This window comes from Tachysurus fulvidraco, chromosome 5 (assembly GCF_022655615.1).
Source record: "Tachysurus fulvidraco isolate hzauxx_2018 chromosome 5, HZAU_PFXX_2.0, whole genome shotgun sequence".
NCBI lineage: Eukaryota > Metazoa > Chordata > Actinopteri > Siluriformes > Bagridae > Tachysurus > Tachysurus fulvidraco.
This window is the reverse complement of record NC_062522.1, coordinates 32,869,324-32,886,657: the sequence shown is the minus strand read 5'-3', so window position 1 is coordinate 32,886,657 and position 17,334 is coordinate 32,869,324. Positions and strand designations below refer to the sequence as shown.

At 37.3% G+C, this 17,334-nt stretch overlaps 2 protein-coding genes and 1 long non-coding RNA gene across 3 annotated transcripts in view; all 3 read left to right on the top strand.

The window, feature by feature from the left end:
• Positions 1 to 17,334, top strand: part of LOC113638718 — an 84,009-nt gene that overhangs the window by 41,450 nt on the left and 25,225 nt on the right. The window lies entirely within an intron of this gene.
• LOC113638720 (membrane-spanning 4-domains subfamily A member 4A-like) lies at positions 1,564 to 7,399 on the top strand. The gene is made up of 8 exons (XM_027140162.2): positions 1,564 to 1,641; positions 2,802 to 2,980; positions 3,349 to 3,459; positions 3,554 to 3,610; positions 5,367 to 5,507; positions 5,692 to 5,805; positions 6,374 to 6,463; positions 6,982 to 7,399. Exons 2-8 carry the CDS (start codon positions 2,831 to 2,833, stop codon positions 7,057 to 7,059), a joined length of 741 nt encoding a protein of 246 aa, XP_026995963.2. The 5' UTR covers positions 1,564 to 1,641; positions 2,802 to 2,830; the 3' UTR covers positions 7,060 to 7,399.
• Positions 15,106 to 16,374, top strand: LOC113638721. Its single transcript, XR_007140533.1, has 3 exons — positions 15,106 to 15,263; positions 15,675 to 15,764; positions 16,285 to 16,374. It is a non-coding gene; the product is annotated as an uncharacterized LOC113638721 (long non-coding RNA).

The following is a 17,334-nucleotide window of genomic DNA, read 5'->3' as shown; positions in this document are numbered from 1 at the left end:
CTGGCTAATGTAAATGGCCATTTTTTTCTTCTCCAACAATAAAATTGATTTTAATTTTAACACTCCAGAATTTGTGAAAATAACAAAAGTTCCTCCTCATTTACATTCATTTTAAACACAATGTTCAGGTCTTCATCCCTGCTGTATGAAATCATGTACATGTCTTCTATAAGACAAAATGTCCCTCAGCTCGGGGTCTTTACAGCCTGTTGGGATCAGTTTTATTTGTGACTCTGGTTTCCCAAATCTGGAGAGTTGTATCATTCCGGCCTGTGGCACTGTAAAGATGTGTCTGAAACAGGACGTGCAGAATATTTGTTAATTTATTTATTTGTTCATGGTAAAGTCAAATTATTCAGATAAAAGGTGTGCATGAATGTCAGACGCCCAGAGAAAGAAAGAAAGAAAGAAAGAAAGAAAGAAAGAAAGAAAGAAAGAAAGAAAGAAAGAAAGAAAGAAAGAAAGAAAGAAAGAACAAACGGAATGAAATACAGAAAAAAATGCATTTGACTCATAGAATAATGAATGTATTTAACTCACAAAGTCATGTATTTGATTCAGATAACCATCATATGGCTCATATATTCATGCATTTTATTGCTGACTCCCATCCAGTTTGTCCTGAACAGACGTTTCTGAGCACGACTGTGAAAATAAAATTCTCCTCTCTGTTACAATTGACTGGTTTTCTGTCACCATTTAAAACAATTTTTATTTAGTTTCTGATAGCGTGTCTGTTGCTAAACATCGAGCTCCAATGTTCTAACAGATCATCGTTTCACACTGTTTACATTTGGCACCGTAGTGAAGCGTTAAATCATCACAAAACCTCAGAGCAGGTTTCATAACCGTGTTGTTTCAATTCTCCTTCTGCAGGGTTTTATTTTATTTTAGGAGTTTAGGAGCTAGAACAAATTTGATCAGCATGATGTCAAAGATATTCATGATGCTAACGTGTTGTGCTGCTTAGTACCGTGATGGTGAAGCTATTAACAAAGCCTCATATCATGTTGTGACGTTCCACTGCAAACATCCCAGAGATCACATGTATGTTCAGTGATGAAGATACGATCATCTAATTATCACCTGCTCAGGAAACTAATGCTGCACCCTTGGTGCTTGGCCCCATGAATCGCTGTTTGCACCTATTTTTTATTGTTGTTGGGTATCTTGTTGCTGGAGCTGTGTAAAGGTTACTCCATGTCATATATCTAGGTAGCGCTGACTGTAATTCGTTCTTTTCTGCCCAGAACTGTGCAGTGAGCTGTAAGAAAAACAACAGCAGGTTTCTGGGCTTCTCTCTCTAGAGCTCCAGTTCTTGTATCCAGTTCACATCTTCAGCACATCTGGTCACACAGCAGCTTTTATGGGAATTTTTAGTTTAAGTCTTGTGTCTGAGCTTGAACCAGCGGCAGAATATCTGCATCACTGAGATCGTAATCATTCTTCCACAACAGAAGATAAAGGCGTGGTGAAGAAGCAGAAGTGTACAGAAGAAGAAGAAAAGAGAAACGCAGAGAGAGAAAGAGAGAAAAGGAGAAAGGGAGAGAGAGAGACGCAGAGAGAGAGAGAGAGAGAGAGAGAGAGAGAGAGAGAGAGAGAGAGAGAGAGAGAGAGAGAGCACTGCTAAAAGGACCGAAGGTAAAATATGACTTTTTCTCTTCATTGAATTAACAAACTGAAGTAAACTATTTTGTGTTTTTAACAGACAAGTAACAGGATCAGTGTGTAATGTGTTCAGTTAACGGTTTTTCCTCAGGTGAAATTTTACTTCCTCAAATAATCTTTACTTCCTCAAAGTCAGTATAAATAAAACAAGAAATAATTCTGAATAAAAATCTAAATAAGATCAGAAAGAGGAAGTAATTAAACATAAAACTACTTCAGTGAAAGTCAATAATTAAGAATTGAGGGCAATAATTGAACTTTATAAGTTACACAATCAAGACAACCCTCTGAGTGTTGTAATGATACACAACTAGTTTGTGTTGTGAGCTTATGAAATTTATGTTCCTCAGTTTTTTTTACTTTGTTACACAAAGAAGACAAGTTTCCTCTCTTAAAATGTTTACATTAAACTTCAGCGTAAAAACATTTGACGTGAAGATTTCACTAAAGAACAGAAGATTGAAGAAGAACCAGAAAAAGTGAAACGTCTTCAGGATTCAGATTATAGTACAGATTATAGTCTGGATTATGACAGAGATTAATACAGATTAATACAGATTATATAAAAGATTATCATACAGATTATAAAATAGATTATTTTAATACAGATTATAAGAAAGATTATAAAATAGATTATAATACAGTTTGTAATAGAGATTAATACAGATTAAAGAAATTAATACAGAATATAATACAGATTATAATACAGATTATTATAAAGACTAATATAGATAATAATACAGATAAAATCATCTTTTAATTTGCTTTAACATACTTTTACATGATGATAAAATGGTGCAAACCTTTACAGCTTATATATTATAACATAAAACTACTAATATGTTGTGCCAAATTGTAAAAAAAAACAGAAGTAGTAGTAGTAGTAGTAATAATAATAATAATAATAATAATAATAATAATAATAATAATAATAATAATAATAATAATAAAAATAATAATAATAATAATAATGTGTCAGGATGTAATTTCACCTGAAGACTCGTTGCTTACGACAGCCGAGTCCACGTGTTCACGGTCAAGCAGAGAATAAACACCTTGGGATCGATAAGTGTTATTAAAACTCCTGTGTTTCCTTCTGTCTGGTTGTAAAAGTTTTTATTTGTTGTTGTCAGATTAAAAGGTCAGACTTTGTGGTGTAAAGATGGCCAGCGCTCCTTTACCTGTCACTAATGTGGGACGTGGCTACACCGTCATCACTCAAGTTCTTCCCTCATCTACAGCAGAACAGAATTCCACTCAGACACTCAGCCCACTGAGCAAGTTCCTGAAAGGAGAACCCAAAGCTCTGGGGGTGAGTTACACAATTACACAATAATACAATCACACACAATTACACAAACAAACACAATCACAAAACAATTGCTCTTATAGTAGTAGTTGAGTAGTTACAGTAGTAGTTGTGTAGTTATAGTAGTAGGTGAGTAGTTACAGTAGTAGTTGTGTAGTTATAGTAGTAGTGGTAGGTGTACAGGTACCTGTACTTGAGGTAGTAGTTGTGGTTGTAGATTTTTTGTGTTTATATACAGTAGACACTCAGCAGTATTTATTAAAAAGATTTTTAAAGATTTTTTAAAGTACAAGTGTGTGTGTGTGTGTGTGTGTGTGTGTGTGTGTGTGTGTGTGTGTGTGTGTTTGTGTTTGTGTGTGTTTTAACCTCAGACTGTCCAGATAATGATAGGTTTGATGACGTTATTGTTCGGTATCGTGTTGGCGACCGACCCTCAGACTGTACTGATTTTCTCTGGAATCGTCTTCTGGAGCCCGTTGTTTGTTAGTGTTCTTCAGTTTTAATGACATAAATATACAAATATATAAAATGGTATTATTTCAGGTTACAATAAAATATTTTTTTCCATACTCGCAGCCCATCACCGCCGGCTCTCTGGCTGTTTCAGCGAGCAACAAGTTAAACTCCTGTGTGGTACGACATGATTTCTGTTTCTTTTATCTGATGATATAGTTTTGCTTCTAAATGTCACTGTAACAAACACTGACGTGAACACAAACAATACAGAATGAGAACCGAAACCAGAAAACAAAAAAACTGTAACGAGTCTGTCTGTGTTTTCCCTTGTTTCTGTCTGCTGTCATTCCCTGCTGTTAATTGTTGATCTATTAAAAGGGTTTAACTGCATTTGGATCCGCGTTCGCCTGTGACTAATCGTGACAGAACAACTCACCAAATGGATCCAGCAGAAATCCTGTTTTGTCTACGTCACGAGGACTCCCCAGTCGAGGAATATGCAGAGGTATTCGTGGACCTGTGCAACCAGGTCAAGAGAAGGGGAGAAGGCTCTCAAGGACATTTTTAAGTACAGACTAAAGGACATCCTGCGATACTTGATGCCGTCTACTCGAGAGATAGAATCATTCTCGGAGTTCGTCAACTTGGCGTTGCTCCTGAGTGGGTCTGCACTAACCTTGAGCAGTGTAGAGACGGAAGCCGGCCGTAAATATTTTTTGGGAGGGGGCAGCAAGCATCGGGGTCCGTGGGCTACGGAGCGAATGCCTTACAGTACCTCTGTCCAGCCCAGTCCCGTACACACCCGTGACCGAGCCGGTTCACAGGCCCGGCTGGGGTCCGTGCGAACCGGTTGATCTCCAAACTGGCAGGTGAGGTCAGTTCGGGCGGCTGGCATCCCTAAGCTGTCAGCCTCACCAACCCAACTGACCGGGTCGACGGAACCTGCCGAATCGACGGGTCGACAGAACCGACCGGGTCGGCGGAACCTGCCGAACCGACCGGGTCGACGGAACCGACTGGGTTCACTGAACCAGATGGGCCAACCGGGTCGACGGAACCAGCCGAACCGGCCGGGTCGACCGAGATGACTAAGTCGGAGAACGCAGTCGACATGGTTGCACCCAAACTCCCTGAACCCACCCTGCCACCCTGGTTGCGCCTTCGCTCCACCCTCCTGGACTGGTTTCTGTAAACTTGGGAGCGTCTGGAAGCCGCTTGTTGGGGGGGGGGTTGTTTCTGAAATGAGTCTGTCAACTGTCATTCCCTGCTGCTAATTGTTGACCCCGCCCACCTATTTGTTACCATGAACATTAACTGCACTCATTCTCTTCCCCAGGTGTTTTGTCTTAGTCTGTGTTTGCCTCCTGTCTTGTTATTGGTTCTTGTTCCCTATATCTACTCTGTTTGTTCATTTCCCTGTTGTGAGTCGTTGTTAGTATGTGCTATGCTGTCTGTTCATGTCTTTGTTCCTGTGCCCTGTCCTGCTCAGTGTTCTGCCCTGTTTTTGCCTTCTTGTTTGTTTCTTGTTTCCTGTTTAGTCTATTAAAAGGGTTTAACTGCATTTGGATCTGCGTTCACCTGTGACTAATCGTGACAAAAACAATGACAAAGATTCAAACATGGGTTTAAAGTTAAACAGTAAAATGTATGTGAACAACACAACACAACTGAGAAAGAATGTTTCAGTAAACAAACAAACAAACAAATAAATATTTAAATAATAAAAAATACAATAAATTTATCTATATTTGCCTAAATTACAATAAAATACAACAATTTTCCTACAATTTCTTTATAGTTTCATTTTCTAGTTTTGACAAAACAAACAAAAACTGCTGACAGTGAAAACGTTCTAACAGACTAAAGCGTGTACGAGTCTGTGCAAATGTATTTATTGATTGATTGATTTTACTTCTTGCTATTTTCCTCTCAGGTGAAGGCCACACTGACACTGAATATATTTAGCACGCTATCTGCAGGAATAACCATCATGTTCCTGATCATAGATATGATTTTTGGGAGTTATGTATACTGCGACTATGAGAACAGTTACGGATGCAACTACGCCGCAGAGGTTTGATTTATTTGTTTTTTATTTGATCAACAAAAATAAAAAAATATATAAACTTTGGTAATCGTGAAATAAATTTTAGGAATATTGTAATACAAAAAAAAGAGTTACAAAGACAAAGAATAGAAGAAGTGATGTGAAGTGGAAGGACTTTTTGCCGTGATGGTGATGGTGATGTTTATTTCAGGGCATAAGGGAGGGAATAACTGGAGTTCTGCTGGTTTTCACTCTGCTCCAGTTCTGCATCTCTATCGCACTTTCAGCCTTCGCCTGCAAAGCCATCTGCACCAGTGAACCTACCGTGAGTATAAAGAAGAAGAAAAGATTTTCATCTTTCTGACCTTTCACTTTATTCCCCTTGATACCTGAATGCATGATGCTGCTGCTAGCTGGAGCTCAACTCCAAACTACTTCAGATCCAGCAGGTGAAACAGCCTCCAGTGGAATAGCAGGTCAGCTGATCGGGTCAGAGGTCACCTTCATCTCCACAGATAATGAACTTCAGTTCAGTTCAGCTTTATTTCTATCAACACCACATGTGGACAGTTCAGGTGTAGGTTCAGATCTCCAGATGTGAGAGGAAGAAATTCTCCTCAAGAAACCTTGTAAGAACATCAACAGTTCTGGTGCCCTGTCATGAGGTTGTGAGGAATTCTGGGAGTTGGAGTGCGACATTAACTAAAGTCTGCTTTCTATTTAGTGAGGATCAGATTCTGTAGGGAACCATTTGGAGTGTAACTACGGTAACCATGTTGTGTAGTTTATACAGTGTTATTGTGTAACTTTAAAGGTGTGTGTGTGTGTGTGTGTGTGTGTGTGTGTGTGTGTGTGTGTGTGTGTGTGTGTGTGTGTGTGTGTGTGTAATACAGGTGAACATCATCAACGTGGTTCAGAACCCTGAGAGTTTTGCTCCTAGTGCTCCTGTGAACAACCTTTTCCCACCTCATCACACTCAGCAGGTAAGAGAAACCCACAGCTGAAACCCACCATAAGATTCTGAAACCTTTTTGCCCAAAATTGAGAAATAATCTTGACAAAAAAAGACAAATCAGATGTAAATAATCCAGTGCTTTCCCGGAACGTTCTACCTTTAGCCACGCCCACAAAACAATATAAAGACTTGGATGTCTCCTGTCGCTGCACTTAATTTGTCAGTAGCTGTTTCTTCCACCGGTTGCCATAGTAACAGCTTTTATCAGCTAGCGTTCTGCTTGACAACAAATTGTTTTTTTGCAACAAAAACAAAAGGTTCTGGAGGGAGGTTTAGAGTTTGTGTATAAAGTTCCATAGTTTTTAGCATAAAATATACAACATAAACTGTTTAATCTACTGGAAATCATGATTTATCTCTAACACTGTAGGATCAACAATAACAATAATTTTTATCTTTGAAATTTATCATTTACTCTTCAGCTCATTAGCGATCAAAGCTAAGAACAAGTTTTTCAAGATTTATTGATTATTGTTGTTTTCACAGGAGGTCAATACAATGCACGGCATCGCCATGGCTACAGCACCCGGGGGAAATCCTCCGGTGTACAGCAAGAAAATGTAACCAGACCACAGAGAAGGAATAAAAATAAACACTGTTCATTTACACTTTAACTCAATAACACAATCCCACTGACCAGAAAACACACAATCAAGGGTTCTGAAAACCTACATCACACACACACATCACATACACACCCACTATACACATCACACACATCACATACACACACACACACACTATACACATCACACACATTAGACACAATTATTGCTCCTTTTCTCTCAAAACTATTTTGAGTTAATTTTCTCACATAAACAGCTGTGAAGATTTATTTTAGAAATAAACTTTATTTTTGTTCTCTAATCTTAAACAAAATAAAAAGAATAAATATCTAACATGACGCTGCTGAGTTCTGGACTCTGATTGGTGTTCAGGTGTTGATTAATTCTCTCTAACAGCAGCTCTGACTGTAGATCAGGTTTATATTAATGTACTCACTCTGATACCTAATCGTTTCCATAGCAACAGCTGGTTTCTGAATTGTCTACAACAGACAGGTCACATAAACAGATTAAAAAAATGTGTGTAATTGTTGATATGGTGAAGGTTTCAGTGCTGTTCCAGTGTCAGTGCTGCATAAAATTCAATAAAAGAGAGAGAGAGAGAGAGAGAGAGAGAGAGAGAGAGAGAGAGAGAGAGAGAGAGAGAGAGAGAGAGAGAGATTTTAACTCAGTCTTATTAAATAAACAATACGTTATAATACAATGTTAAAAACCAGCAGCACTTATTTTTTAAAAATTGCTTTTAGTGTAAAAGGGTGTTTAAAAAATAGCTCATCATCATCATCATCATCATCATCATCATCATCATCAATAAAACATAGAATTTGCATTAACACCATGTCAACATAAAAGTGCTCAAATCATTCATTGCTTTAAAAAAACAAAAGCTTTCACTAGAGCACTGAAAACAGAAATAATTCTGATCAAACTTTTCTTCCCTACTTTGTTTTTCTGGCTAATGTAAATGTCCATTTTTTCTTCTCCAACAAATAAAAATAATTTTAATTTTAAATCTAAATTTAAATCAGTTCCCTCTTCTTCTTTTCTCTTCTTTATACCCAGCTTCTGGCTCAGTTGTTTTCTCTTCTTCTTCCTGACTTTTTGTCTGTACACTGCTCTCTTTTTTGTCCCATTTGTCTTTGTCTTTTTGTCTCCTGATTACCTTCAACCTCTTTCCCAGGACAGTTCCTGATCACATGTCCCTCCTGATCACCCAAAATTAGACAAAACAACTATTTTCGAGGGGCTACTGAGGGGAAAAACGTTGACCAGCGTGTCTTTAATTACAACCGTTTTAGCGACCACAAGCTCAACTTTGTGAATCTCACCCACAAACATCACCACAGCCTTGTTCAATGCTCCACAATTACAATGTTACACAATTACACAAATACACACAACACTTGCTCTGTCGCTGTTATTATTGTTATTTAGCTGTAGTGGTAGTTATAGTGCTAGTGGTGGTAGTTATAGTAGTACTAGTGGTGGTGGTAGTTGAGTGTTTAAGGTGTTGAACTACTGCTCAGAAGGTAGTGAGCTTGAATCCAAGGTCATCCACATTACCACTGCTGGAACCCTGAATAAGGCCCTTAACCCTCACCTGTGCAGTTGTATAAACAATTTATTTTATAAGCTCATAGGTTTGAACCCCAGGTCCACCAAGCTGCCATTGCTGGGCCCCTGAGCAAGGCCCTTAACCCTCAGTTGCTCAGTTGTAAGTCACTCTGGATAAGGGTGTCTGCTAAATGCCGTAAATGTAAATGTAATTTGTGGCAAATGGTTTACATGGCTCACGGGTCAGGTAGGAGGGCCCCTTAGCAGAATTTTGCTTAGGGCCCCTGTGAGGTCAGGATCGGCTCTGTTCATGACAGTTCAGAAAAATAAAATGATACAAATGATTAAATATGATGCATAAACACCAATGTGCACAATAATATATAAATCATAACTGTTTTTCCCCACAGACTGTCGATCAGGAAGCGAGCGTCACTCAGCAGAAGTTTTATTCCTTGGCCTTTAAAGTGTTTATATGTGTGTGTGTGTGTGTGTGTGTGTGTGTGTGTGTGTGTGTGTGTGTGTGTGTGTGTGTGGTGTGTGTGTGTGTGTGTGTGTGCGAATCTGTGTATTAATCCACTGCACAGTGTCAGTTGTAGTTAATATATTGTAATATATTGTATATGATGTATCAGAATCTGACTACATTAGATGGGTGTGGATTATTTATGGAACAAGGGTGAAACCATCGGCTGTTTAATTTTGTGAAGAAATAAATTAAAGTTTTAATTACAGTTAAATTAAATTTTGCTTCTTTGATCTTACATTATCATCATCATCATCATCATCATCATTATCATCATCATCATCAGATCCCAAGCATCAGTAGTAATATCAGAACATTAAGAACCAACAGTAAGAGAACAACAAGAAGGAATGAGACAATAAAACAAAAATAGAAAATAATCTAGCCATTAAAAGAAAAAAAATTACAATTTAGATTTAAAAAAAGTGGAGACAAACACATAAACAACAACAACAACATCTTGACGTGGCTGATCTTTTTGACCTGTCTGATCTGGTGATTTTTTTTTTTTCCAGATCGTCCCAGATGTCATTTTACTAGTTTTCTCTTTGCTTCGGTTTGCCATCTCCATCTCCCTCTCTGTTTTTGCCTGTAAAGCCACGTGCTTAAAGGAACCAGTTGTAAGTATTTACAAAAGAAAAAAAATATTTGAGTTATTCAAATATTTTTATATATTGAATATCTGACTAGGATGAAGAAGATCTCGGTGTCTTCATGCTACTGGTGCCTTAAGCTGCTATATATAAAACATGTTGTTTGTGTTTTACTGTGTAACTGCACTAGCAATGGTTTGCAATTCTTTCAAATACCCCTTGGTGGCACTATCACTGGCTACTTGAGGGTAGATAGAGTTTAAGGCATGCACTATGAAAGTGGTATCTGGGTCTGATGTACAGACCATTGTCATTGGGAGCAGGGGCATTAGTGTTTTCATGCCACAGCTATAAGTAAACTCTATAATAGCATGACGATGGAATTCAGAGTAAATGTCAAGCCGCTGACTACTATGGCATTTGAGACATTTACATTCTCTCTTTTTACAATATCCATGTTGTCAGTTTTCTGCCAAACATATATATTTTTCAAATTGACTCAGCTCTTCTAACCAGTCACCTTTGCTGCAGGCCAATCTCTCTCCTGGCTGGCTCGCCACTTTGTGTAACTCACACCAAGGGTGTACATTTTGCATTTACTCCTCAATTGGACCAGGACAATCAGAAGGCTAGGTCTGTCCAAGAGAGAGAGATGGAGCAACAAGAGAGAACACACCCAGACATTAAAAATTCAAGAACAAGATTTTCTGTATTAAACACAAGAATTAGTAAAGTAAATGCAGTACAGAAAGGCAGTAGCACAGGAATGCTCACATGTCACTAATTTGTACCTTTTCCCCTTACCTTTTTTTTTTTTACTGTTAAAGCATTACAATCATTTTATCAAAAACAATTTCCAACAGGTTTAACATGAATCAAAATGAAACAGCAAATCTGAAAAACCAGTGAACCAGTGAAAGATTCATTCACTATTAAATGAAAGACCTCAAGATTTATCATTTCCCCAATGACAACAAAAAAACTCAGAGTCCACTGTAACTTTTCCAGTTCTGCACACACTCACACACACACACACACACACACACACACACACACACACACACACACACACACACACACACACACACACACACACACACACACACACGCCCGTGCTCACAGGCATGCTACAACACACACTAGATTATTTCTAGATTCAAGGAAAAACTTGCGAAACAAACAAAAAAAAAAGCCAAAAAACAATTGGCAAAACGGCAACTGCTCTCACACGTTCCGCACGGCACACTCACTCATCCACCATGCATGCGCAGAGCGAGAGAGAGAGAGAGAGAGAGAGAGAGAGAGAGAGAGAGAGAGAGAGAGAGAGAGAGAGAGAATGTGTGAGTGAAATTTAAAGATTTAAAGAAAAGCAGAGTATATAACAAGGAAGAAATGAGAAATCAGCAATGTCAACAACACTATAGTAACATCATATTATTTTATGTGTATATAGTTACAACTGGTTTATTGTTCATTAAATCTGAGAACATAACTCGTGTTCATCATGATTAGTTATTACCTTATTACCTGATTTTGTGTTTAAATAGTAAGACACATGCGGCACATGCCACACGTCTAATGATGGTGTGAACATAACTCTAGAGATACAAATAAAGGCTCCATCTACATTGTCTATTTTTTTTTTTTTTAATTAATTTAACATTCGTGCAAAACAACAACAGATGAGTCAAAAACTGTTCATGGTAAAGTGAAATTATTCACATAAAAGGTGTGAATGAATGTTCAACATCCAGAGAAAGAAAGAAAGAAAGAAAGAAAGAAAGAAAGAAAGAAAGAAAGAAAGAAAGAAAGAAAGAAAGAAAGAAAGAAAGAAAGAAAGAAAGAAAGGGAAAAAAACAAACGGAATAAAATACAGAAAAAAATGCATTTGACTCATAGAATAATGAATGTATTTAACTCACAAAGTCATGTATTTGATTCAGATAACCGTCATATGGCTCACATATTCATGCATTTTATTGCTGACTCCCATCCAGTTTGTCCTGAACAGACGTTTCTGAGCACGATTGTAAAAATAAAATTCTCCTCTCTGTTACAATTGACTGGTTTTCTGTCACCATTTAAAACAATTTTTACTTCGTTTCTGATAGCGTGTCTGTTGCTAAACATCGAGCCATAATGTTCTAACAGCTCGTCGTTTCACACTGTGCACATTTGCCACCGTAGTGAAGGGTTAAAACGTGTTGTGCTGCTTAGTACCGTGATGGTGAAGCTATTAACAAAGCGTCATATCATGTTGTCCAGGTCATGAGCTCCAGGTCATGTATCTAGGCAGCGCTGACTGTATTCGTTCTTTCGAATGTGCTGAGAGCTGTAAGAAAAACAACAGCAGGTTTCAGGGCTTCTCTCTCTGGAGCTCCATTTCCTGTATCCAGTTTTAGCTATTAGTTTAAGTCTCGTGTCTGTGCTTGAACCAGCGGCAGAATATCTGCGTCACTGAGACCCTAACCATTCTTTCAGAACAAAAGAAAAAGTTGTGGCGAAGAAACAGAAGTGTACAGAAGAAGAAGAAAAAAAAAGAGACACAGAGAGAGACGCAGAGAGAGAGAGAGAGAGAGAGAGAGAGAGAGAGAGAGAGAGAGAGAGAGAGAGAGAGAGAGAGAGGACTGCTAAAAGGACAGAAGGTAAAATACGACTTTTTCTCTTTATTATTTTGTTTGTTATTGAATTAACAAACTGAAGTAAAGTATTTCTGTGTTTTTAACAGACAAGTAACAGGATCAGTGTTTAATGTGTTCAGTTAGCGGTTTTTTCCTCGGGTGAAATTTTACTTCCTCATATTCAGTATAAATAAAGCAATGACTTGCTGGAAAAATGACAAGGAAAAAATTCTGAATAAAAATATGAATAAGATCAGAAAGAGAAAGAAATTAAACATAAAACGTACTTCAGTGAAGGTCAAAAATAAACAGTCGAGGACAATAATTGAACTGAAGACAAACCTCTCAGTGTTGTAATGATACACAACTAGTTTGTGTTGTGAGCTTATGACATTTGTGTTCACACTGTTTCTGTTCCTCAGTTTTTATTTACTCTGTTACACAAAGAAGACAAGTTTCCTCTCTAACAGTGTTTAAGTTAAACTTCAGCGTAAAAACTGTACATGTGAAGATTTTACTAAAGAACAGAGGATTGAAGAAGAATCAGAAAAAGTAAAAATGTCTTCGGGATTCAGATTATAATACAGATTATAACAGAGATTAATATAGATTATGATACAGATAAAATTATTTTTAATTTGCTTTAACATACTTTTACATGATAAAATTATGCGAACCTTTACAGTTTATATAATTATAAAATAAAACTACTACTAAAATGTTTTGCTAGATTGTAAGGAAAAACAGAAGTAGTGATAATAATAATAATAATAATAATAATAATAATAATAATAATAATAATAATAATAATAATGTGTATGTGTCAGGATGTAATTTCACCTGAAGACTCCTTGCTTACAAAGGCTAACATACTCCTCCTTGACTCTTTGTCTTCTCTAAAAAGAAACAAATTTCTGGAAAAGGAGAAAATAATCTGCTCTGAAAACTTTAGAACTTTCTTGATGTTTTTGGATGAATTTGGTTCTGGAAGTTTCTGACCAGACGGACCTTCGAGAGTTGTAACGAGTTTCTTGAAAGTCGAGTCCACGTGTTCACGCTCAAGCAGAGAATAAACACCTCGGGATCAATAAGTGTTATTAAAACTCCTGTGTTTCCTTCTGTCTGTTTGAAAGTTTTTTTTGTTGTCAGATTAAAAGGTCAGACTTTGTGGTGTAAAGATGGCCAGCGCTCCTTTACCTTTCACTAATGTGGGACGTGGCTACACCGTCGTCACTCAAGTTATTCCCTCAGAAGAACAAAATTCCACTCAGACAATCAGCCCACTGAGCAAGTTCCTGAAAGGAGAACCCAAAGCTCTGGGGGTGAGTTACACAATAACACAATAATACAATCACACACAATTACAATCACAATACACTTGCTCTTAAAGTACTAGTTGTGTAGTTACAGTAGTAGTGGTAGTTGTACAGTACCTGTGCTTGTGTAGTTACAGTAGTAGTGGTAGTTGTACAGTGCCTGTACTTGTGGTAGTAGTTTTTTGTGTTTATATACAGTACTCATTAAAAAGATTTTAAGTACAAGTGTGTGTGTGTGTGTGTGTGTGTGTGTGTGTGTGTGTGTGTGTGTGTGTGTTAACCTCAGACTGTCCAGATAATGATAGGTTTGTTGACGTTTTTGTTTGGTATCGTGTTGGCGATCTTCTCTATGGACATCATCATTTACTCTGCAGTCATCTTCTGGAGCCCGGTGTTTGTTAGTGTTCTTCGGTTTTAATGACAAAAATATAAAAATATATAATGGTATTATTTCAGGTTACAATAAAATGTTTTGGTTTTTTTTCCCCATACTCTCAGCACATCATTTCCGGCTCTCTGGCTGTTTCAGCGAGCAAAAAGTTAAACTCCTGTGTGGTACGTCATGATTTCTGTTTCTTTTATCTGATGATATAGTTTTGCTTCTAAATGTCACTGTAACAAACACTGACATGAACACAAACAATACAGAATGAGAACCGAAACCTGAAAACAAATAAACAATGACAAAGACTCGAACATGGGTTTAAGAGTAAAGAATTTTACATAAAATGTAAGTGAACAACACAAAATTTCCACAGAGACAGAATGTTTTGGTAAACAAACAAACAAACAAACAAATGAATTAATATTTAAATAATAATAAATACAATAAATTAATCTATATTTGCATAAATTATAATAAAATACAAGAATATTCCTACATTCTCTTTATAGTTTAATTTTCTAGTTTTGACAAAACGAACAAACAAACAAACAAACAAACAAACAAACACTGCTGACAGTGGAAACGTTCTAAAAGACTAAAGCATGTATGTGTCTGTGCAAATGTATTTATTAATTGCTGTTTTTCTCTCAGGTGAAGGCCACAATGATACTGAATATTTTTAGCACGGTATCTGCAGGAATAACCATCATCTTCCTGTTCATGGCTCTGATTTTTTGGAATGATAGCTACTTCACCTTACAGGTTTGATATATTTGATTGTTGTTATTTGATCATGAGGTGTGTAAGGATACAAAATATATAAACTTTCTTAATCGTGATATATATTTTAGGAATATTGTAATACAAAATAAATTGATGTGAAGTGAAAGGACTTGTTGCCGTGATGGTGATGGTGATGTTTATTTCAGAGGATGAGGAAGGGAACATCTGGAGTTCTGCTGGTTTTCACTCTGCTCCAGTTCTGCATCTCTATCGCACTTTCAGCCTTCACCTGCAAAGCCACCTGCACCAATGAACCGAGCGTGAGTAAAAAGAAGAAGAAAAGCATTTCATCTTTCTGACCTTTCACTTTATTCCCCTTGATACCTGAATGCATGATGCTGCTGCTAGCTGGAGCTCAACTCCAAGCTACTTCAGATCCAGCAGGTGAAACAGCCTCCAGTGGAATAGCAGGTCAGCTGATCAGGTCAGAGGTCACCTTCAGCTCCACAGATAATCACTTCAGTTCAGTTCAGCTTTGTTTCTATCAACACCACATGTGGACAGTTCAGGTGTAGGTTCAGATCTCCAGATGTGAGAGGAAGAAATTCTCCCCAAGAAACCTTGTAAGAACATCAAAAGTTCTGGTGCCCTGTAATGAGGTTGTGAGGAATTCTGGGAGTTGGAGTGCGACATTAACTAAAGTCTGCTTTCTATTTAGTGAGGATCAGATTCTGTAGGGAACCATTTGGAGTGTAACTATGGAGGGTAACCATGTTGTGTACTTTATACGGTGTTATTGTGTAACTTGTGTGCATGTTGTGCGTGTGTGTGTTTGTGTGTGTGTGTGTGTGTGTGTGTGTGTGTGTGTGTGTGTGTGTGTGTGTGTGTGGTACAGCTGAACATCATCAACGTGGTTCAGAACCCTGAGAGTTTTGCTCCTAGTGCTCCTGTGAACAACCCTTTCCCACCTCATCACACTCAGCAGGTAAGAGAAACCCACAGCTGAAACCCACCATAAGATTCTGAAACCTTTTTCCCCAAAATTGAGAAATAATCTTGACAAAAAAATGATAAATCAGATGTAAATAATCCAGTGCTTTCCCGGAACATTCTACCTTTAGCCACGCCCACAAAACAATATAAAGACTTGGATGTCTCCTGTCGCTGCACTTAATTTGTCAGTAGCTGTTTCTACCACCAGTTGCCATAGTAACAGATTTTATCAGCTAGCGTTCCGCTTGACAACTTTTTTTTTTTTTTTGCAGCAAAAACAAAAGGTTCTGGAGGGAGGTTTAGAGTTTGTGTATAAAGTTCAGAAGAGTTTATCATATAATATACAACATAAACTATTTAATCTACTGGAAATCATGTTATATTTTATATTTATATTTATCTCTAACACTGTAGGATCAACAACAACTATTATTATCTTTAAAATTGATCATTTACTCAGCTCATTATTTAGCACGTTTTTCAAGATTTATTGATTATTGTTGTTTTCACAGGAGGTCAATACGATGCACGGCGTCGCCATGGCTATGGTACCCGAGGAAAATCCTCCAGCGTACAGCGAGAAAATGTAATTAGACCACAGAGAAGGAATAAATATAAAAACTGTTCTCTAACACCAACTCAATAACACAATCCTACTGACCAGAGAACACACACAATCAAGGACACTGAAAGCCTTCATCACACACACATCACGTACATCACACACTATACACATCACACACACTATACACACACACTATACACATCACACACATGACACACATTAGACACAATTATTGCTCCTAGGTCTTTTTTCTCAAAACTATTTTGTGTTGAATTTCTCACATAAACAGCTGTGCAGATTTATTTTAGAAATAAACTTTATTTTTGTTCTCTAATCTTAAGCAAAATGAAAAGAATAAATATCTAACATGACGCTGCTGCGTTCTGGACTCTGATTGGTGTTCAGGTGTTGATTAATTCTCTCTAACAGCAGCTCTGACTGTAGATCAGGTTTATATTAATGTACTCACTCTGATACGTTCATCTGATGCTGCCATCATCATCATCATCATCATCATCATCATCATCATCAATAAAACAGATAGCATTTGCATTAACACCATTTCAACATAAAAGTGCTTTAAAAAACAAAAAGCTTTCACTTGAGCTCTGAAAACAGAAATACGTCTGATCAAACTTTTCTTCTCTATTTTTCTGTAAATGGCCATTTTTTCTTCTCCAACAATAAAATTAATTTTAAATCAGTTCCCATTTCTGCTTTTCTCTTTTTTAAACCCAGCTTCTGGCTCAGTTGTTTTCTCTTCCTCTTCCTGACTTTTTGTCTGTACACTGCTCTCTTTTTTGTCCTGTTTGTCTTTTTGTATTTCTGTCTCCTGATAACCTTCAATCTCTTTCCCAGGACAGTTCCTGATGTCCCTCCTGTCCCTGTCAAAACACTAGAATTTGCAAAAATAACAAGTTCCTCCTCATTTACATTTATTTTAAACACGATGTTCAGGTCTTCATCCCTGCTGTATAAAATCATGTACATGTCTTCT